At 42.2% G+C, this 22,984-nt stretch overlaps 1 protein-coding gene across 3 annotated transcripts; it reads left to right on the forward strand.

Moving 5' to 3' along the window:
* MEAF6 (MYST/Esa1 associated factor 6) lies at nucleotides 1–21,953 on the forward strand. Of its 3 annotated transcripts, XR_012511341.1 has the most exons (8): nucleotides 33–184; nucleotides 1,348–1,463; nucleotides 3,816–3,903; nucleotides 4,053–4,098; nucleotides 15,174–15,366; nucleotides 19,167–19,224; nucleotides 19,861–19,894; nucleotides 20,395–21,953. XR_012511341.1 is itself a non-coding variant. In XM_074376812.1 (7 exons), exons 1-7 carry the CDS (start codon nucleotides 68–70, stop codon nucleotides 20,401–20,403), a joined length of 576 nt encoding a protein of 191 aa, XP_074232913.1. In that variant the 5' UTR covers nucleotides 1–67; the 3' UTR covers nucleotides 20,404–21,953. The 3 variants fall into 3 exon arrangements, 2 of the variants coding, with proteins under 2 accessions (XP_074232913.1, XP_074232912.1); XM_074376812.1 differs by lacking the exon at nucleotides 19,167–19,224 and having other exon boundaries at nucleotides 1–157; XM_074376811.1 differs by lacking the exon at nucleotides 19,167–19,224 and having other exon boundaries at nucleotides 36–184.
* The last annotated feature ends 1,031 nt before the right edge of the window (nucleotides 21,954–22,984 follow it).

Consider the following 22,984-nt stretch of genomic DNA (forward strand, 5'->3'; position numbering starts at 1 on the left):
CCTGGCGGGCGGCGGCGTACAGGGACCGCCCCCAGCCCGGCGCCGCCGCCGCCCGCTTCAGCCCAACATGGCGATGCACAACAAGGCGGCGCCGCCGCAGATCCCGGACACCCGGCGGGAGCTGGCGGAGCTCGTGAAGAGGAAGCAGGAGCTGGCGGTGAGGGTTGGCACCCGGGGCGCCCAGGTGGGAGCCCCGCGCCTGCCTCCGCCTCCAGGCTCCAGCCCTGCCGCGCCTGGCCGTTGGTTACTCCGCGGGCGCGCGGCGGCCGGGAGTCCGGCGGCCTGAGGACGGCTGCGCACTGCGCGGCCCTTCGGCGCTGGCCTGTGCTGATCGGAAGCCCGGAGCCGGGGCCGGGGGCGGGGCGCGGAGCCGGGGAGGGGGAGGGGGACTAGGTGGGCGGGGGCGTGGAAGCAGGATGGCGCCTGGGGGTGGGTGCGTTGGTGCGGGAGCCCTGGAAAGGCAAGTGTCCGCGAGCTTTACGGGGTGGGAGGGGGTGGGCGGGGGTGGGCGGGTCTGTGATCTTTTGAGGGGCGGGGAGCGAGTGTCTCGTGGGCTGTAGATTGATACGGGTTTGCCCGTGGGTTTTGCGGAGGGTGGGGTAGGAGGCGGGTAAGGGAGGGAGACCCGCATATCCATTCTGGTTTGGAGGATGGAGGGACGTATGTCCTTTTGGGACTAGGAGTAGATCCGTTGGATGGGGTTTTTGATGGGCAGGGATGTGATGTGTTTGGGAACAGCTTAGAAGGGAATAGGCGAGGGGAACGGACTCAGTCTGGGGAATTAGGAATTACGACACGCATCCAGGGTCCTGTGCACCCTGGTGGCTAACCCCTCCCTCCCCTTGCGTTTTGGCTTGGGCACGGGAGGCCCATCTCACCTGACGCTGCCCTTCCAGGTTTCCATAGCAACTGACTGTGCAGGCTGTTTTTCCGAGCCTGCGGGGAGAGGAGCGAGTTGGCGCTGGAAGGCGGCTCACCCTACCCTCCCTGTAGCTGTACCTTTTATGCGTGGGAGTGGAGACTGCTCACGTTCTGCCTCTGCCGGCGATTTTGACAGCTGGGTTTCCACGAAGCCTCCGAGTATATGCAAACTTTTGCATGGGTGTACATGTTTCTGGGGACAGGCTCTCTCTATTCCATTCTATTCTCAGAGGGATCCAACAAGACAGGTCTAGACTGTCTTTAGTCTGAAACAGCCCACCCCTGCCCATGTCATCCTTCTCTGCACAAGTCTGGTTTGGTGTAGTTGAGCTTGAGTTTGTAAGTCTGATATCAGGGTTTCAATTTGGTCAGACTTAATGCTGGCATGTAAAAGGCATTAACCACTACCTTGGTTTTCATCCTCAGGAAACACTGGCAAACTTGGAAAGACAGATCTATGCTTTTGAAGGAAGCTACCTGGAAGACACTCAGATGTATGGCAATATTATTCGTGGCTGGGATCGGTATCTGACCAACCAAAAGTGAGTGTCAGAAGCCTGTAGTATTTGCCCTAGTAATATTTGTGTTTAGGGCTATGTATGTTCTTGGTAGTGACTTTGTGACTTTGCAGGGAGGCAGTAGTAAAGTCAGGTGGAAAGAAGTCTAGACTTGAGCTTGGACCCTGGCTCAGCCACTGCCTCACTGAGTTATCCTGGACAAATCCTGCGTCTGTACAGTAGGGGAAGTCTGGCCAATGCAGCAGGGTTGTGTGAGGCTTAAATGAAGTACAGCATACAATACCTTACATACCAGGACTCCTGTCAGTGTTTTACACATTTTAATTTGTCACGAGTTCCATCCTCACAAGATTTACAATACCTGTGTGCCAGCTGTGCCACAGTTTGTTTAGTGGTATTCTTGAAAACTTTCTTAACTTTTTGAAATTTTTGAAATTTTTAGAAAAATTGAAAGATTAGTTCATGATCTCTTGATACCCTTCACCACATTGACCAGTTGTTAACTTGTTGCCACATTTAATTTCTCTCTCTCTTCTCTTTCTCTCTCTAAAATATATGTTAACACACACCCCTGTATCTACAGGTATAATTATAGATACATAGGAAGTTGCGAAAATAATACAGAGGGGGCCCATGTACCCTTCACCCAGTTTTCCCCAATGGTTGGGTTTTTTGTAACCATATAGTACAATAGCAAAAGCAGTAAATTGATGTTGGTACAATGTGTATGTGTAGTTTGCCATTTTATCATGTGTGTAGACTCCTGTAACCACCACTGCAATCAGATACAGAACTGTTCACCACAAAGATCTTCCTCATAGAGGAATACTTCTCATACCTCCTTTGTAGTTATATCTCCCCTTTCCCTCACATATATATATATTTTTTGCTAAACCATTTAAAAGTTAAAAGCAGATATCATGACACTTTCCCCCAATTATGTCAGCAATTCCCTCCTAAGAATAAGTACATCTTTCTTACGAAACCGCAGTTATTATGCCCAGAAAATTAGCACGACGTTAATAGTATTATCTAATAGAGTCTTTATTCACGGTTCTCTAATTGTCCCCAAATGCATTGCTACCTTTTGATCCAGTCAGTGTTCGGGCCTTGCTTTTAACTGTTATGTCTCTTTATTCTCTTAGTTTAGGAGCGTCACACTCTTTTTGGTGGTGAGGTTGTTGTTTATGACGTTCATTGTCTTGTAGAATGTCCCAATTTCCAGGTTTTTCTTACTGTGACCTCATGAGCGATCCTTTAAACATTTTTGGCGAAAATGTTGCGTTGGTGATTTGTGTACCTCTTGTTGTTCAGCTCTGTTTTATCAGGAGGCATGTGGTGTCAGATTGCCCCCTTATTGGTGCTGCTAAATTTGATCATGTGATTTCACCATTGTGAAAGTTCATTTTTTTCTCTTTGTAATTAACAAGGAATTTCGGAGGTTATCCTTTTTGGCAGTGTGACTATGCTGCTCCTCCCCTCAGTTTTTAATCACTGGTTTTGGTATCCATTGTTGATACTTATCTCAGTCAGTTATTAAAATGGGAGTTGCAAAACAGTGATTCTAATTTTACCATTCCTTTTACATTTAGTACTGGCATTCTAAAGGAAGTCTTTCTTTCCTTCCCTCCCTTTCATTCTCTTTCTTTCTTTAGTATCACTGTAGACACTTGGATTTTTTTTTTTAAATCAGTATATTGAGATCTAGAACTATCGCTTATTGTAAAGTTTTAATTTTTTGTAAAAATTAACTTACTGAAATCTACTCAGAGAAGTGCACAACTCATAAATATATAGCTCCCTGACTTTTCACAAAGCTAACACACCCATCATTTTCTTTTTGATGTTTAATTTGTCCCAAAATGTGGCCAGAGGGAGCCTCCTCAGGCTGACTCCTTTGTCCTTTTGACATGACCCGCTTGTTTGGGCACTTGATTGCGTTCTGTCACCTTGTCCTTTTCTTGTTCCAGACCTGATATCCGTCAGTTCTCTAAGGAGCCCTGGTTCTTTAAAAATTTTTTAATTAAGGTTATTTAACAGAGAGACTTCATATCACTAGTCTGTGCTAGGTGTTTTTAATAATAGGTATTAAAATAAATACATATTAAAATGAAACCAATTGTGAACTAACTAAAGTCATCCCCTGTGCCACCATGGAGCACATACCGTCCTTTGGAGAGCTTCGCTGTCTGCATAGGCATTCAGCGTAAAGGTCACTGTGGTCCATCCAAGTAGGTAAGGAGGCATTTCTGTATGGAAATTGATCATAAAAAAATAAACAAGAGTTCCTTACATTTGTCCTGGGGCGTCTGCGTCCTCAGCCTGAGCCCTAGACATAGCTTGGTGCTTATAATGAGTTTCTTGTATGTGTTTTAGAAACTCCAACAGCAAAAACGATCGGAGGAACCGGAAGTTCAAGGAAGCGGAGCGGCTCTTCAGTAAATCCTCAGTGACTTCAGCAGCTGTAAGTGGGGTGGGGAGATCTTTCTGTGGCCCTTTGTGCAGGAAGACCTGAGTTAAAGTTCTGTGAGTTTTCTCTTTCCTTTCTGTCGGGGAGTGCTCTCCTCGGGTCTGTGATCATTTTCCTAGTAACTAGTGGTTTTTTTCTTTTAGGCAGTAAGTGCATTGGCAGGAGTTCAGGACCAGCTCATTGAAAAGAGTAAGTTTATTTATTTATTTATTTTTCACTTTTGCATCAGTTTATTTTTAAGCCACCATAGCCCCTATGTTTTAATTCCTATCAGCTGTGTATCTGAGGACTGTGTCTGTTATATTTTTGCCTCTTCTTTTTAGAAGTCAGGAATCCTTTTGGGTATCCTTAATCATGTCTTTCTTTTGAGGAAGAAACGACCTGTCCTTCTTGCCTTTTCAGTTACATGAAGGTTGACTTTAGCTGCTCGAGGACACAGAGAGATGTCTACTCCTGATCGGTCTTAGAGAATTAAAAAAAAACAAAAAACCTTTTATCATGGAAAATTTCAGACATATTTAATATATCCCCGTGTGCCCAGCTTAATAATTCTTAGGAAATTCTGATCTCGTGAACAGAATGTACCTGTGTGTTCTTAAATGTAAACTGGAGAGCAGATAGTATTTACTTTGTAGAGAAATTGTATTGTTCTCTGTGTGTAAGCTGTACTCTCAATTCCTTTCTAATTTCTAGTGATGAGACATAGATCTGCAAGTTTATCTTTCTGAGTCAGGCTCTGTGGAGCTGTTATCGGGTGCTCTCCCTGTGTGTTCGGTCACTTTGAAATACACCCTGCTTTTTGTGCTGTGGCTGTGTACCTGCAGATGGCGGATCTTGTGGGATCCAGTTCTTCTTGTTTGCATTGGGGCAGTGGTTTGGGGAAAAAGGATTTTGGTAGCTTGGAAATTCAGACTACTCAGTGACTTCAATTATTATCTCTGTGTACAGATTTCTGAGTTTTTAGCCCTATTCCTAACTCCTGTCCTGAGTTTTACTCATGCATTTCTAGAAAATTCTAGAAAATGTCTTTCAGACATTTCCACTCAGATAGTCAGACTCAAGCATTTGTCTAACACTGAGCTGTTCTATTTCCTTCAAAATGCATCTGCCCAGTTGTTTTGTTACAGTACTTCTGTTCTCCTTCATTCAAAAGTTGGTAGGCATCTCTGATTGCTTTCTGCCAACCTGATCAGTTGGACCAAGTCCTTTTGATTTTTCTTTCACTATGACTGTCAGTTAAATCTTTTTTGTTCTCAGTTAATATCACTTCTAGATTATGGAGCCATTTCGTCTGCTTTGTGGAGTAACAGGACCGGTTAAGGAGCATTCTGGACCTCATTCCTATGAGTTGAGATGGAGTGATGTCTGACTTTTTAATTTTCACAAAAGCCTGTTATCCTGCCCCAGGCTTAGGAGATAGTTTAGTATATGGTTCTGTACCCAATTACCCACATAGGAGGGGTGGGCCCAGGCACTTGTCAGGAAGGATCTTAAAGCCACTGCTTTCAGCAGCTTGACTGAGGCACACATTTCTGTATCAAAGATTCTCTAAAGTGTATGCAGGCCATCCATGCCCCTAAGATCTTCCCCCTGGATTAAGCCCCACCTCTGGAATACATCATATTGATATTCCTCAGTCTTCCCCATAAAGTTTCATTTGCTCGGTTGCACTTTGGTCCTGCACAAGGTGTCACTATTATTGGAAGAGGATGTTGTAAGTGTTGTTGTTATCATTACCATTATTTCCTTCAGGAGGAGTAGTTTTCCCTGAACAACTATTTGGTTTTTACTGAAAATCTGGTAATTGACAGTTTCCCTCTTTGTATGGATGCTAATATGCTTAAAGTCAAATTTGTCCTTTTTAGAAAGCAAATAGGAATTTATAGCATGCATTTTGGGAGTGAATCTTAGTACTGCGTCCAGCTTACTTCCTCCTATTTCTGTTTCTCATTTTAAATTTATTTTATTGGATTTCATCCTTTTTGTTTATTTGGCTTGGGTTTCATTGGACTTTATGAAACTGTGGTTTGGTGTTTTTTAATCAGCTCTGGAAAATTCCCAGCTGTTACCTCTTTGGATACTGCATTTGCTCCTTATTCTCTTCTTCTGGTGAGATGTATGTTAAACCTTCTCATTTCATCTTTTGTGTCTTTTATTATCTCTTTTATATCTTCTTGTCTCTGTACTGCATTATGAGTAATTTTTTTCTGATCTACCAGTTCATTAATTTGCTTTTCAATTGAGTCTTGATTTACTGTTAAACCTTTTATTGTTAAATTTTTAATTCCTAGAAATTCTACTTAACTATTTTAAGGATTGGCTATGTAATTTTTCAGTAGCTTTCTTGGCAGCTATTTTCAAACTTCACATTTTTTACTTCTTTTAGTAAGCATAGTTTTTCTGTACTCTGTATTTAATTTCAATTTCTAAAGTCTTTACAGACCTCTTTGTGTCTGTTGTTTCTTCTGGTTATTACTTATGAAATCTAATCTCCCTAAGTGCATGGTTGTCTTTGACGGTGCACTGCTCACTGTAATTGAAAGTATTTGTAGAATAATTTGAGCGCTAGGATGCAGGTGTTGTCTTCCAGAGAAGACCTGTGTTTACTTCTGCTAGGACTGCTTGGACCAAGTTCAAGACTTGAGGGTCCCCCAGAGATGCAGATGATTCACACCAAGCTTTAGTTCCAAGAGAGGAACGATCCGCTTTGCCTTTCACTCTTTTTTTCCTTTGTACAGAATCTCTCCCTTGTCTCAGAATTTTTGTACAGCAAATCTTGTGGAATGACTTCTATGTTTTTGATTGTTGGTGGCAATGAAAGAAATATCCTTTTCCCTTAGAATTTGGACTTGTATATTCCTAGATCTCAGGGGCTTTGGAGCTTTGCACGGTCTGTGTTTATTTTCAAACTGTTCTGAAAAATTTCCTCAAAAATGTGTTACTTTTGCTTCCTTTGGCTTCTGATGTGCCTGCACTATAACAGGAGTGGATTAGCATGGTCCCCAAAGGGGGGTTCTATGCTAATTAGTGAAGCATTGTATATTTTTGTAAGAAGAATGAAGTAAAAAGAAAAATAGGCAGATTTTCTCCAGTTTCCGGTGAAGGGTCAGCAGTCTCTCCTGTTTGTTTACTGGAGTCGTCTGCAGTTCTCACCAAAGCAGACCTCTCTGGCAGCCACAGCATTGCACAGGTAGGTGACTGGCTGCGTGAGCATTGTACTGGGTGTCTTCCTTTCTGCCTTTAAACTTTTTACGCCCATCAGCAGTTCCTGCCTCGGCAGTGTTCAACAGCTGATTCTTCCTTGTAATAAGCAGAGTGTCTCATCTGTAGATTTATTTAACTTCAAATCTGATATTCTTTGCTCTGAGAATGAGTTGATCACTTTTACGTCCATGAGACGCAGACTCGTGTGTCTTTTCATGGTGCTGCGGTGTCATACGAGTGACCCGCTTGCTGCTGTTCTTGGAGGTGGTGTGACTCAGCCCTCTTGCAGTCACTTCTCTTCTCCTTCCATGAGCCGAGGAAGAAAATGATTGTTACTTTGTGGTCTCCCTTTGTATTTTCACAGTGTTTAATCTAGGCTCCCCGGCTCCAGCCCCTCTTGTAAAGCACTTCGAGCCTAATAGTCCTAAAACATGCATTTGCACAGGGAACTCAGTACATATTAATTGTCTGGTGTTGCCTTTCTGTTCAGAATCTCAGGCTGACTTCGTCTCGTTATGTCCTGCTGGCAGCTGTTTGACTGCAAATAACCTCAACTGGTTATTTGGAATTTGACTTGTGTGTTCATAGATCTCAAGGATGTTGAGATTTGAACACTTAACTTGTTCTGGACACTAAGCAAACACTCTTTTCTTGCGTTGTCTTATTTAATCCTTAAAGCTACTACTTGAGGACAGGCATAGATTATAAACTCCTTGAAAGTGGGGAACATGGCTGGAGCCCCAAGTATCCAGGCCAATGTCTCGTCCATAAGAGATAACTCAACACATGAGAGAAAGAATTGCTATTTTACAGATGAGGAAACAGGCTCAGAAAGGTTAAGCAACAAGTCAGTTCTTCTCACATCACCTCGTGTTGTCTCCCTAGATTAGATCCCTTAATTGGACAGTTGTGTCTTTCCATTTCACCTGTCATTTCTCAAGCTCTCTGTTTGAGATGTTTGATTTGTTTGTCTCAAAATACACCTTTTTTTTTCTCACCTCTGCACTTTTGCCTGTGCTATTTTTTTGTACTGACTTTGGCTTCTCATGTTTCAAAGTCCAGTTTAAATTCCATGCCCTCAGTGAAGCTTTTCCTGAATAATCCGCTCTTCCTTCTCTGACTCCCATAATTCTTAGTGTCCACATCAGCCCTTTGGGACATCAGTTACTTCCTGGACTCTATTCTTAGGGCTTTGATTTGATTTACACTGCTTTGTATGTGTTTGCACGTGTGTGCATGTACCTGGGTACCTACCTGATGGAATATTACTGGCTCATCTATTTACTCAGTACTCCCACGCCAGCTGCCCCCAAACGAGTCAACAGTTCTTTTAGCTCATCAATATATTTTAATAGAATGGCAACAGAGACAAAATTTGCCATATCGAACTTGCCTTTCTTATTTGTTTCTCACCTTTTTAGTTAGCCCTTGTCTCCTCCTGTGCCCAGCCCCTCCTCCGTTAGTCCTGTGTCCCTTCTGTCGTCCTGCGATCCAAAGCTTTTGTGACCACATGCCTGTCAGCCTGTCCCCCTCCACCACCCCTGCCACCAGTGCCTCCATCATTTGCATTTTCAGAGATGATATTTTTACCTAAATAAATAAGACTGGGTGTGGGAGAGGAAGGCTATCCTGACCACACCTCTCCATCTTAGACTCATCTTTTTACATTTCATTAGACTTTTTAACAAGAAGAATAATATATTTTCATTACAAGTCAAACTATTCAGAGGTGAATATGAAAAAGGTTAGTTACTTCCAGAGGTAGCCAACATTAATAGTTTGGTATTATCCTAACATATTTCTGGGGACACACACACACAGCTGGAGGGTTTTTTTAATAGAGAAATTGGATCTGTGCATATTACCTGCTTTTCACTTGCTGCAGCACACATACCCCTGCCAGTTCGGTGCATACGGGGAGGGGCAGTGTAGAGCAGTGATTAAGAGTATGGACTTCGGAGCCAGCCCGTCTGGTTTGAATCCCAACTCTACTGCTTATTAGCTGTGTGACCTTGGGCGGGTCCCTTAACTTCTCTAGCCCTCAGTTCCTTTCTCTGTGAAATGGAGGTCATATTAGGAGGGTTGTATGTATTAATATATTTGAAGTGTGTAGAATAGGGCCTGGGTTATAGTAGGGTTATTAGCACCTCCTGTTTTTATTTATTTATTTATGAGGGGGAGGTGATCAGGTTTATTTACTTATTACTATTATTTTTTTACTTTAATGTAGGTACTGAGGATTGAACCCATGACCGTGTGCATGTTAAGCATGAGCTCTACCACTGAGCTAGATCCTCCCCCGTGGTGTTCTTTTTAAAAGTGAAAAAAATACCCCCTGCTCTGGTTGTGAGCCTTCTGTTGATAAATATTCACATTGTCTCCATTTTTCCCACTCTGAACAGCAGTAAACTTCCTTGTATGCACGTGGTTTTTTGTAGTGGAGGTTTAATTTCTGTATGACAGTGCTGTTACAGTGTCAAAGAGTGATTTTCATAAATATAACCCAGTTACTTTCTGTGGTATAATGGGGAATGCATATTTGGTCTTTGTTTCCTTTCCCGGCACTCAGCTCCTAAAACCCTTGGAATCTCCAGAATGATAAGAAAGACTAGCACACAAAAGAGTAGTGAGATGACTGGTGGCTGCCTGGCCCTCCCAATAGCTTCAGATGGGGGCTGGTCACCCGAAAGACCAATCCTTGATTGGAAGCTTGGAACTTTCAGCCTTACCCCTCCCCCCAGGCCTCCAAGGTGGGGCGAGGGGCTGCAGCTTGAGCTAATCACCAGTGGCTGCTGACTTAATCATACCTGCATAACGAAACCTCCATAAAAGCCCCTAATCGATGGAGAACACGGCGGGTGCTGGGAAGGTTCCACAGCCCAGAGAGGGTGGGAAACTCTGCACCCCTCCCCTCCCCGATAACTTGCCCTGAGCGCCTCTTCCATTTGCCTGTTTCTGAGTTGCATCCTTTATAGCAGACCCGTAACAGTAAGTAGAGTGTGTTCCTGAGTTCTGTGAGCTAGTCTAGCAAGTGATTGAACCCGAGGAGGGGGTTGTGGGCACGCCTGACGTACAGCTAATCTGTCAGAAGTATGGGAGGCCCAGGACTTGTGACAGCTGGCGTCTGGAGAGGGGGGAGCTCTTGTAGGACTGAGCCCTTAAACTGCGGGGTCTACCCTGACTCCAATAGTTAGTGTCAGAATAAATTGAATTGTTGGTGTCTGGGGAATCAGAGAATTGGCTGTTGGTGCTGGAATACACCCTGGGCTTTCCAGACAGTCTTGCCATTCCCATTCTTAAAGGCAGACCTTGGAAAAAGGCCTGTTACAGATACCACTGTGTTCCCCCAAAAGGAAAAGACCCCAGTTCTTGTCATACTGCGAAGGTAAGTTTACAGTTGGGACACGGTGCATTGTGTAGCAAAAATTTAAAAGATTTATTTAAAAAAAGGAAAAGTACACCTCCAAGAACAGGGAGGCAGGCTGATCCAAGGGACAAAAAGCGGCATTTTTTTTTGTCTCCCCTTTCTCTTGTACCCTTATTTAGAGGTGGTCTTTTGATTGACATTTCCTGTCTCTGGAGTGTTTAGGCATGTTTGGCCCCTTTGCACATGTCCTTACCCAAAATGTACACAGAAAATCCCATGGGAGCCCTAAACTGCAGTGTTAATTATAATACAATGAACAGTGTGTCTGTCCAGTTAAGTTCTTTGTGCTACTGTGGAGTTGTGGCTGTCGGGTTCATTTAGAAGTGAAGTCCCTTTATGCTGCGGGTAGGCATAATGTCATCTGGACCATCCCCTCCCTCCTCCACCTATGTACCCAGTGCCCCCACTTATCTAACTACCTAACAATTGGGATAAAATAAGTGGGGAAAAGATTACTTTAAAACTCTTTATTAGAATGAATTTGAATCTACACAAATACAGACAAAGTAATTAATTCCCTGTGTACATACTGCACTGCCCCCAAACCATCACATCATGGCCATCTGTAGCTGAGCAGGGCCCTATGGGGCCTTCCCAGGGCAGACCCTTACCCCCAAAGCCCCCAGGCCCACTGGAGCCTAAGGATTGATAATGTTAACCCCCGTGACACCTCCCTGTTACCTCGCCATCAGCCATTCAGAACTGTGCACGAGCAGATCATATACCCTGGGACCCCCACCTCACCTGGCCTTAAAAGATGCTTTGCTGAAACCCTTCTGGGAGTTTCAGAGCAGGAGCCACCCATCCTCCTTGTATTAAACGCTGCACTTTCCTTCACCACAACCCGGGGTCAGATCCTGTCCTGTCCACACCCTGCCTACTCTCACCACCCCCCCTTATTATATTGAAAATCCCAGGCATCATACCACTGTTTCCTGTATACATATTTCACTATGTATCTCCAAGTGATAGTTTTTTTTTTTTAATTGTGGTAAGAACACTGTTGATTGAAAAAAAAAGCACAACCTAAAAGTTGAGAATTATGTTTTTTTGGCAGACAAAACTGAGGACTTAAGCCCAGAAGACAGCATCTCAGAAATCTCTGAGGGAATGCTCCCAAGAGATAAGGGAGGAGCCAGGATATTTAGGGAGTTTTGCAACAAAAACCAGGTAGTTGGAACATCAAGAGATTACTGTTAATTAAAAAAGACCAGATCTCTGAAGTTAATTACTTTAGCTCTTTTCTATATATGGAAAGATGCAAGAGTCCAGGCTCACCGAAATCATTCCTTTGATGCCCATCTTAACTCTCTAGGGCCAGCATCTTGCTTTTTTCCATCCTGACCCCCTCAGAGGGGGTGGCTCCAGTGGCTGAAGGCTTGCTGGCTGCAGCGTCCTTTGTTGACTGATACGGCAGGTGACATTTTTCATCCACAATGCTAAACATGAGATGTACAGATTTTTAAGAGCACAATACAGTATTGTTAATGGTACAGTGTTGCACTGCAGACCTCTAGATCTTAATCATCTTGCATAACTGAAACTTTATACTCATTGAACAGCACCTCCCCATTTCCCCCTCCCCTCAGCCACTGGCAACCACCGTTCTCTCTGCTTCTGTGAATTTGACTGTTTTCAATGCTGCATGGAAGTGGAATCGTGCAGTATTTGTTTTCCTGTGACTGGCTTATTTCACTCAGCATCATGTCCTCCAGGTTCATCTGTGTTGTGGCATATGACAGGGTTTTCTTCTTTCTAAGGCTGAATACTGTATTCCGTTGTAGTGTACACCACATTTTCTTTATGCATTTGTTGATGGAAATCTGTTTCCACATGTGGGCTGTTGAATTATGCTGCGGTGAACATAGGAGTGCAGATCTCTCTTCAAGATCCTGATTTCAGTTATTTTGGATTTAATACCAGAAAATGGGATTGTTGGATCATATGGTGGTTATGTAAATGCCCTTTACACTATAATCACACTTAAAAAACCCTAAACAGAATGTACATTGGACCTGCATTTCTTTTCAGTGCTGAACAATACAGGCATACTTTGTTTTATTGCACTTGGCTGTACTGCACTGTGCAGATACTGCATTTTTTTTTTTTTTTAACAAATTGCAGGTTTGTGGCAACCCTGTGCTGTCAGATGATGGTTAGCATCTTTTAGCAATAAAATATTTTTAAATTAAGATACGTACTTTTTTTTAGACATAATTCTATTGCACACTTAATAGTATAGTGTAAGCATAACTTTTATATGCACTAGGAAACCAAAAAACTGAGTAACTCGCTTTTTTTGATACTCACTTTATTGTGGTAGTCTGGAACCGAATCCCTGGTATCTCTGAGGTATGCCTGTTCCGTTGCCTGGATATACCACATTTTATTTATGCGTTCATCAGTTGATGGACATTTGGCTACTGTGACTAGTACTGCTGTGAACATTTGTGACAGGTTTTGTGTGAACGTCCTGTTTCTCCTGGATTTATACTCAGGAGCAGAATTGCTGGTGATTTGCTAACTCAATATTGAACCTTTTGAGAAACCACCAAACTGTTTCCCGAGGTGGCTGTACCATTTTACATTCTCATCAGCAATGTATGAGGGTTACAATTTCTCCACATCCTGACCAACACTTGTTACTGCTCGTCTTTCCATTAAAGCCACTCCAGTAGGTAGGAAGTCCTACCTCATCGCAGTTTTGGTTGTATTTCCCTAATGACTAATGATGTTGAGCATCTTTTCATGTGCTCATTGGCTGTTTGTGTATCTTCTTTTGAGACGTGTCTATTCAAATTCTCTTATGATTAAAACTTTTTTTTTATTATTGAATTCTAAGAGCTTTGTATATTCTGGATACAAGTCTTTATCAGTATACAAGTATTTGTATGATTTGCAAATAAATGTTTTCTCCTATTTTGTAGGTTGTGTTTTTTTTTTTTCTTTTTGAAGGTAACATTGATTTATAACATGTAAGTTTCATATGTACATTATATTTTGACTTCCATGTATACTACAGCGGGCTAACTACCAAAAGTTTAGTTTCTATCCATCGTCATACAGTTGACCCCCTTTACCCATTTTGCCTTTACCCCACCCATGTGGATTGTTCATTTACTTTTTTGGTGATATTTGCAGCCCAGGCATTTTATATAAATGAGATAGTTCACTGTACACATTTTTTCTTTCTTCATGCTTGCTTTTGTGGCCTTATCTAAGAAACCATTACCTAATCCAGGGGGTCCTCTGAGTTTTATAGCTTCTACATTTTAGGTCTCTGATCCATTTCGAGTTAATTTTTGTGTATGGTGTGAGATTGGGGTCCACCTTCATTCTTTTGTGTGTGGATGTATCCAATTACCTCTACTTATCAAAAAGACTGTTCTTTTTTCATTGAATTGTTTTGTCACCCTTGTTGAAAATCATTTGATCATAAATGTAAGGATTTATAGCTGGACTCTGAATTCTGTTCCTTTGACTTGTGTATCTACTCTTAATGCCAGGACCACGTGGTTTTGGTTATTCTAGCTTCGTGTAGTAAGTTTTGAAGTTCTTCTGTTCACTTTTATATGAAATCAGTTTTCCTAAACTTCAGAAGGACAGAGTTAGTCAATATACTTTTTCTAGCATCATAATCCTGGAGCGCCCTCTTCTGTTGCTTTCACAAAGTGTTCAAAAGTAGGGTTTCCTGATTGCTGAGGGAGGTCTGATGCTAATTCTCTCTTCTGCTTTTTTGGGACCACCTCTTTCTTTTTGTTCTCATATCCACGTGCTACTCAACTTGAAATCTCTTCCCAGCAGTTTATAATACAAAGACATAAAAAGAAGGAAGCTGGTCCCCTGGTCCTGCTGTCCACATCATGCCTTTTGATTATTTTTAGAAACAGCTAATGTACATATTAAGGATTCTTCAACAGTTCAGTAAAGTGAAAGTCTTCCTGCATCCCCTTAAGAGTTTCAAGACATTCAGGAAGAAAAAGTATACATTTACCAAAATATATGTAATTTTTCTTAAAAACATGCTTGTACAGATTGTTCTTGAACTTGCTTATTTAATACATTGAAGGGATGTTTTAAAATCAGGAACGTGTGTCAGCTGAAGGGAATTATTACACCACTTTTAAAATAATATTCTTAAGGCTTCTCAGAGTAATAGGGCTTCTCTCCTCTTGGGCCACTTTTCTTGATGGAAAGTCAGGATTCCTGTGTGGTTTGGGGAAGGAACCAGGGCCAGCTGTAGGATGTTTTCCTAAGGTTGTTGCTTATCTCCCGAAGACCTATGTAATGTTTTCGGTAATGCTTCTCGTGTAATTATTAATCCCATTAGTGTAATCTATGTTAAAATAACCTTTATGCAATGAGGTTATCCTGGTTATATGGTCCAGTCTCCCACTGTCCTTAGGTCTGCTGCCTCTGGTTACACTGTTTCAGATTACGCATTTTTCAGGAACTCTGGTGACTTTGATGCTTTGACTGCATGTGTCATCCTGTCATTTAGAGTGTATGGCCCTTGAGGATAGGAAATGGTCTTTTTCTATATATTAGTGCTCAAAACAGTCTTTCCTGACTGATGGAGACTGCCAGTGGGGTACTGACGATGCCTTGGGGGACTTGTGTTTATTCCCTCCAGGGGAGCCAGGAAGTGGGACGGAAAGTGATACTTCTCCAGACTTCCACAATCAGGAAAATGAGCCCAGCCAGGAGGACCCCGAGGATCTGGATGGATCTGTGCAGGGAGTGAAACCTCAGAAGGCTGCTTCTTCTACTTCCTCAGGGAGTCATCACAGCAGCCACAAAAAACGAAAGAATAAAAACCGGCACAGGTCAGTGGCAGGGACCACCTTTCCCCACCCTGCTTTCCCCCACCCTGTCCCCACCCACCCAGAGCCTCCGTGACCAGTGCTGTGAAGGGACTTTGCTAGAGTAAACGTTCTTCAGGATTGGTGCAGTCTTTCGGTTGCTGATGGGAAGAAATTCATTTGGCCCAAATGAAGCAGGCTGATTTTTCTCTCTCTAAGGGAGGAATTGGTGGGCATTAGAATAACTGTGAAGGACATCCTTCTCACTGTTTCTAGTACAAAAGAATTTGATTCCATAAAACCTTTGTTTTATGGAATACAGTGAATTTGAAATCCCTTTAGAAGAGGAAGAGGGAAATAGAAATGGAATCTGTGTACTAGTATTTGGAAAATGCCTCTGGGACATTTTGGGAAGCTGCTTAATTCTTTTGCTCTTAATCCCTGATTCCTTCCTGTTCTTATTCCCTTGAGGACAGAGAGAACTGATCTGACATGCCTTTTTTTCTTTTTAAATTCAAGTTTTTCAATTGCTTATGATTTCTCTATGTTTATATATCTCTGCAGTATGCTGATTTTCAGTATCAGAGAAACAGTGTAAAAGCTGTAAGATACGAGAGTGCCTTCTTCGACTGTGTTTGTCCACTGTTTTTTTTTGCAGTGCATAATGAGATAGGAATCACATCAGTAGCCAGAGGGGTCAGGTGATACCCAGAGAGGATTTTAGCATTCACTCTGCTTGGGGTTTGTATGATAATGCCAGGGCCTCTTCCCTCAGATAACTGGAAATTATACAGCTGCACTAAGAGAGGGTAATGCATATTTCTAGAGGAAGGAACCTTGCCCTGGCCTCAAACCTTCTTCTGGGAGGCGTGCACACCAGGTATCCGAAAGGCTGGCTTTTTTCCTGTTCCTCTTAGGAGCCTGCATGCTGAGGAGATGAAAGGGGGCAGGCAAGGAATGGGTGGGGTTCCCTGTCCCCCAGTTTGCTCCTGGGCCTCGCTGTGCCCTAGAACATTCCTTCACGCACTCTGTGTATTAAAATTGTTAGCTTTGTGGCTGTGGCACACAGGGATTGCATAGAATTAACTCTGATGGGGTTAAGCCTCCTTGGCATCAGCTGATTTCTTTAATTCTTGTTAGAGTTTTTCTTGTGAGTGGTGGTGGTTTTTAGACTGCAGAATGATATTTCCAGATAGTGACTAAGGACTGTTGTTTAACATTTTTCTGCAAACCAGAAATCACCATGCCAATCTCACAAGTACAGTAAAAAGTAGCAAAAGTTGCCTTTTTTTTTTTTTTTTTTGGTGCTAAGTCTACAGGTTATTTGATCACTGTGATAGGGCTGATGCCAGCTTACAGGGGAGGGTGTAGCTCAGTGGTAGAGTATGTGCTTAGCATGCATGAAGTCCTGGGTTCAATCCCCATAATAAATAAATAAATTAATTACTCCCCCTGCCCCCCCCCAAAAAAAACAGAAAAAGGACTGATGCTAACTTATCTCAAACGGCAGAAAATCATACTCTTAATATTTTTTTATCTACTGGGGGAAAAATTTGTTTTTAATTGTCAAGATAAAAAGGTCATGCTCCATTGTGCTTTATTAAGTTTGTTCCAGTGTCATTTTAAAGTAATAATTATTTACTATTTCAGAGTATCTAGAGTAGGGGATAAATTCCTTGAAAGTTTCTGGGAAATTATATTTTCCCATTCCTGGGGCAGCAGACTCTAGACAGCTATTTATTTCAGGTAATACCTTATTTTCCCTAGTGATACGATCAGCTGATAAAAGGGAATTAGGCATTGACCTTAACTTTCCTCTCGCAGGTTGCTAGATTTCCATAGGAACGCACTTCCTCCTCTTTTCCTGACCCTGGGCGCTAACGCCTTCCAAAAAAATCCTCGGGTTTATAAAGACCTTTGGTGTTAGTTACTGCTTTCACAGATGGGCTTTCTCTTTGATAAGTAGGAGCCTTTCGCCATCCCCCTGGTTTGATACTTGGCTGGTCACCTTCTTTGGCCTTAGGGACTCACCTGCCCTAGGGGAGGAGATTGGAGCTGATTTGCCTTCTTTCCAAAGGAAACAGGTTTAGTGCACCTGCTCAGATTCCTGCTGTCTTTAGTCAGGAATTGTTTCTGGCCCAGACCCCTCGCTCCCTGACTGGTATCTAAGTGGGTCTGATAGGTTGGAGGTAGGGATGAAGCATTTGTTTGTAAAGTCGCTCCTGCTACAGTATTGTTTCCCCTCCAGCGTGCCCCACCCTGTCTAGTCAGATGAAGTCAACAGTAAATTATTTCAACAGAAGTCTGAATACCCACCATGTGCCAGGCACTGAGCAGTGGTGACTAAAGCAAAGTGGAAATATATACGGTACTTTAGCAAGAAGGAATAACTTTGAATTTGTCCTCTTCAGGACTATGGCAATTGATCACATGATTTCTAGCATTCATAAATGATCACAGTGTTCTAAATTCTTGTGTTTTACATGGTATCTGAGCCATAAGTCCCAGTGTCTTTAAAGAAAAAAGTTAAAATCATAACCTGTAGCTGCTCTTACAGGTTTTTACTATTACGTCAGACTCTAGTTCTTTAAGGTGGTTTGTGAAGTTTTCATTAAGTAGGTACAGTCCACTTTAATTCTTGAACAAAGTTAAAGTAGGCTGAAAGTTAAAGTTTTGATAGTTCCCGGTTTGTACACTTGCTGTATACTTTTCCCACATGTCTTAAGTGACACTGTTACATAAGGAACATTGACGTTAAGCTTTCTTCCAGCCTCACTCTTGCAAACATTGGCTACGAGGAAGTAACAGCCATCTTTGCATATTTTACCACCTGCCTGCAGTCGGAAAGGTGTTGGAGCCAGCTAAGGAGCGAACGTCACGCTCCGGGTCAGTGATGCTTTGGAGGTCTGCCCAGACCAGGGTCTGTCAGCACTGCCGGCCTGAAATCGCCTCCTCCCCTGGGCCGCTCCCTTCCTGACCCCTGAGGCGTGCGTGCTCTTGGATGTCAGCTCCCCCTTGTTTTAACAGGGGCACTGTGGCTTTTGGTGTTCCATAACCCTAGCCCTGACATAAGCAGTTAACTGCCCTCACCAGTTCAGGGGCAGAGTAACATGGCCCTGTGGTTTCTGGGACAAGACTGATTCGACCTTTGGCTTCTAGTAGGAATGCTGAGAAAAAGGGGACCATGTTTGGACATACTTAAAACATAAAACTTGAGTTAGAAATTGCCAAATGTTTTCTTTTTCAGAAACTTATGATGTTTTAATCCTTCATTTTAGTGCAAGTATGTTATGCTGAGTTGTTAGTACTGCCTTCAGAGCACCTTTCATTACACAACTAAACCCTGCTTTCTCTATTTCTTCTAATGCCCTGTTTACTTTTCATTACAATTAAATATTTTAAAAGTTCTAACTCTGAATCTGGCAGCTAATAGAAGGCCTGCAGGTATCTAGTTTTCTAATGAAATAACTTGTCGTTTTATAGCCTGTTCTTCTGATACGAACTCCATTGAGGGAAGGGAATCTCCCAACCACAAAATCTTTGGTGCTTTGATGTTTGAAACTTTATGGCTTAAGATTCTTAAAACTGATTTTGTTTCTACAAATCTTGCTAGGGTGGCTAATCGACTAATTTGTTGAATTAGTGTATTAATTTCTACTGCTTTCTTCCTTTCAAATGCTGCCCCTCAGCCCGTCTGGCATGTTTGATTATGACTTTGAGTAAGTTTGATTTGAATTAGTATTTGTGCTGTGTTGTTTAGTGTGTAGAGACCAATATGCCTTTTTGAGACCTTTCTAACCCATAGTTTATCTGTTTAATTGTAGGTATGTATATTAGGTTAGGCTGGGAAGTTTTTTTTAAAAACAGAAAAACGTGATGGAGGTAACATTTTATTTAATAACTTAAGCAAAATTAAGTAAACTTCACTTTTATGCATTTTAATTTCTTTAAAAATAGATAACCTTTACTTTAATTCATATTTAAATTGATTTCCTGGCTTTGCTTTATAAGGAGGTTAATAGTTGAAGAGCGTGATACTGTGCTTTGGAAAATTTAAAAATTGAAGTTTGTGTGATTTCTTTTGTGTTTCATGTCCAGAAACACAGACTTCTAGCCTCTTTCCTGTTCATAATCGCTCTGGGTCTCAGTGATTATCAGCGATCCAGTTGTAGAGCTAACACGTTTGTTAACGTAGAGCATGCCCTCTTAATCCAATCTCTTTAACGTGTAATTTTGGAGTAACTTTTAAAAATGACATGGCTTGCATAACTGCTGTAGTATGTTTCTTTTTGAGTCATTTAAGTTTACCTTGTGGCAAGAGTATCTGCTCATGTTTTTAATAAATACTTGCTTAATAATATCTGGGTAAACAAATACACATGACATAGTCTAATGAAGAATGTGGATTCTACTTAACCAGGTAGTCTTTGTTATAGCTTGTGCCCTATGCAGTAGCTGATTCTTGGACCCCTTTTCTGTAAATTAAAATGCAAATATCTTTTATCTTTCCTATCACAGGATTGATCTGAAGTTAAACAAAAAACCACGAGCTGTAAGTATCAGCCAAACCTTTTCAGAAAGCTGGTAATTTTTGTAGATGGTTAGAAAAATGTATTTGTCTTCAGAGCTTGAGTGTTCCTGATCTGGGGTCCCAGCTCTCATTTTAAAGTCTGGGGTGTCCATCTGGATACACTTCAACTTTTGGGTTTCTTTTCTTTATATTTTGGAGCAAGAAAGGGGTCACTCATTTTTCCTGAAGAAAAATTCCCTTTGATTAAATAATAAACTGTTAATACTAGCTTCTCCCCTACCCCCAGCCCCCGACTGGTGAGCTCTCAGAAGGTCTCCTAAGGGCAGAACTCAGGTTTCAGTACCTTTGTGGACTCAGAAGACAGGCCACTTTCAGATGTGAAATATTGTCTGTTATATTTTGAAATAGAATCTTTGGCTACAGAGCAATCCCCTGGCAGAGTTGTTCATGAGAATTTTGTTCTTAGATTCAAACCAGTGTTCTGCTGAGGGTAAGCTGGGACCTCGTCTCTCTCTCTCCAGGACTATTAGAAGACTGCTAGTGCCCGAGCTCCCCGGCCGTAGAGCCCTGCTCCCCTCCTCCGACCTCGCAGAGAGAAGCTTCCCTCACCCGAGTGCGTGACCGTCCACCGCTGCTTCCCCAGACCCGGCGCCTGTGACTCTGAGTAGTTTCTTCTGAAATGTGGTGACAAACAAGTCATTTCTGTAAGACCACATCGGATCATTTACTTTGTGTCATTTTTAGTAACAGAACTGCAGAAAGGCCCGAGACATGGTTATAATCCCGGCAAGTTGCTAACCGTGCGCTTCTCCCTTCTTAGAATGAATGAATGTCTCCCCCCTAAAACTGGCTGGCACCAGCTCCGTCTGTGATACGCATCAGGCAGTGTTCTCTGGGCTTCCTTCATGCTGAAACTAGAACGCAGGTCACATTTCAGAGGGAGGCTGTAAATATCTGGCGTTTTCTTATTTTGTTCGTGTTTTATCATTTTTCTATTATTGTTTTTATCATCTTACTTTCTTCTGGGACTTTTTGTAATGCCATTGTATAGCTCATATCTTCCTGCTGACATATCTGATCATCTGTTTCGTGCAGTTGCCAATACTCTTAACTGAAAACAATCTGGTCTACCATAAGTAAAATGGGGACTTGGCTTTTTGTTTTTCTGCAGGGGGAAGGTAAAGAATGTTTATTTAATATTTACCTATCTTAAATCTTTCTGAGTTGGAAGCAGTTTCGTGTTCAAGGAACAGGAAAAGCCGAAAAACATAAGTTTAAATCAGTCTTTTTAAAATAGATATTTTTATTCTTTTGTATAAATAAAATTTCACAGGCTTTGTCTTCTCATGCTTTACTTTTAAACCTGAGATTGTTTTTTCACTTATTTATTCGTATCATGCCTTATGGAAATTTCCCTTTTTCCATCTTTTCTCTCTTTGCTGGTATTTGCCTGATTAAAAATTGCTCTAAAAATCACTAAGACACATGGAAAGGCCCCAAATTGTCCTCGAAGCCGATAATGTCTGGAGTTCTTGAGCAGAGTGAGTGACAGGATCACCGAGAGGCTGCGATGCCCACGGATGCCCTTTCCTTACAGGGGTGAATGGGCTACGAACCTGCTGATGGTTGTTACCTGCCTCTGGAGCAGTGGTGATTCACCTCGGCTGCACATTGGAATCACCTGGGATGCTTAAGAAAGTACCGATGCCTGGGTCCCACCCCCTGAGATTGTGACTTGGGTACAGTCTAGTATTGGGGGGCATTCTTTCAAGGAGTCCCTGGGATTCTGGTAAGAAGCCAAGTCGAGAACCGTTGCATTAGGAGACTGGGTGGTTCAATTTAAATCCTATGTCGTGAATCCGTCTAAGGGATAAGATTTGGGGCCTCAACTTTCCTTTGATTCTGCTTAGTCGTAGTCCTTTACTTATGCCCATATCTTTGATAGAAAAAATACGTTCCGTTTGTGATAGTATTGGTAGAACTGAAATATGGATGGTGTCTATTATCAGAACACATCTACCTTGTCAGATGTGCAAAAGCTTTCACTCTTGTTCTCAAATAAACTTTTTTTTGGACTCTGTGCCTATTTAGATGTTTTTGGCTGTGTCTTTGGTAGCAGAGCTTCAATGTCAAGGATTTTTAAGGAAATGATTTCTTACGTATAGATTGTTCCTTAAGACAGCAACAACAAAACTATAAACTAAAAACAGTGAAAACGAGCTTTCTGTATACTTTTTTGTTAGTTTGTCTCCTTTCCTGGGAGAGGGAGGTAGGATCCCTGCAGTTTCCTTAACTCTGAGGAAAGCATACGGCAAATCTGAAACTATTTCTGACTCTCATAGTTTGACATTTGCTAGAGCTGTGTTAGGACTACTCAGGTATTATTTAAAAGCATATCTATGTGTGTGAATACCTGTGTGTATATATACTCACGATTAGAGACAGGCTCCTTGCTTTATACTTATTTTCTGTATAAAGTGTAATCATTGCTTAGGGGCCCTCCCCCCAGTTTCCTGTGAGTTGGCCAGGTGTACTGGAGATCCTCAAGTCTCGAGAGTCTTGAAATGTTGCTTAGGTTCCCTACATTGGGGTGGTTTGAGGAAGAAATGGCCAAGGGACCCTGCTTACCATGCTTGTGATATTTATAACTTTGGTTATAAACTAAGTTTACTTTTGCTTAACTTTAAAAGAGGACAAGGTCATGACTTTGGTCAAGTTATTGACTAGAAGAACAACCGGACTGACGGAGGGACACACTTACTTAGGTGACAGTTGCCCTTGCAGTTCCCATGGTAACTCTTGGTGGAGGTGGTCTGCTGGGTGGCCAGCGTCCTCCCGTCTTAGCAGCCCTCACTCGCAACCCTGACCTGGAAGGACTGCCGGGGCACTGAGGAGGTGAAGCCCTCCCCAGGTTGCTAGGGTTTGGAGTAGTACTTGGCTTCCGGTCTTTAACCTTCTCATCTCTAAGATGGGAATGGGTTGTTCGTTGCTCCTTTTGGTCATTATAAGACATCTTAAAAAAGGCCAGCCCTTTATGTCTTATTTTGGGAGGATGGTGCCTATATAGAGCCTCATGAGGAGTTTCAAGTACACTTTCCAGGGGCTGAGGAA

The sequence above is a fragment of the Camelus bactrianus genome, chromosome 13 (assembly GCF_048773025.1).
Source record: "Camelus bactrianus isolate YW-2024 breed Bactrian camel chromosome 13, ASM4877302v1, whole genome shotgun sequence".
Taxonomy (NCBI): Eukaryota; Metazoa; Chordata; class Mammalia; order Artiodactyla; family Camelidae; genus Camelus; species Camelus bactrianus.

Excerpts from the sequence above, each read along its gene's own strand:
- MEAF6 (XM_074376811.1), top strand. The coding sequence starts at position 68 with ATGGCGATGCACAACAAGGCGGCGCCGCCGCAGATCCCGGACACCCGG. Across the intron at positions 185-1,347 it reads TTGGCACCCGGGGCGCCCAG|GAAACACTGGCAAACTTGGA; the intron begins GTGGGAGCCCCG and ends TTTCATCCTCAG. Across the intron at positions 15,367-19,860 it reads AAGAATAAAAACCGGCACAG|GATTGATCTGAAGTTAAACA; the intron begins GTCAGTGGCAGG and ends TTCCTATCACAG.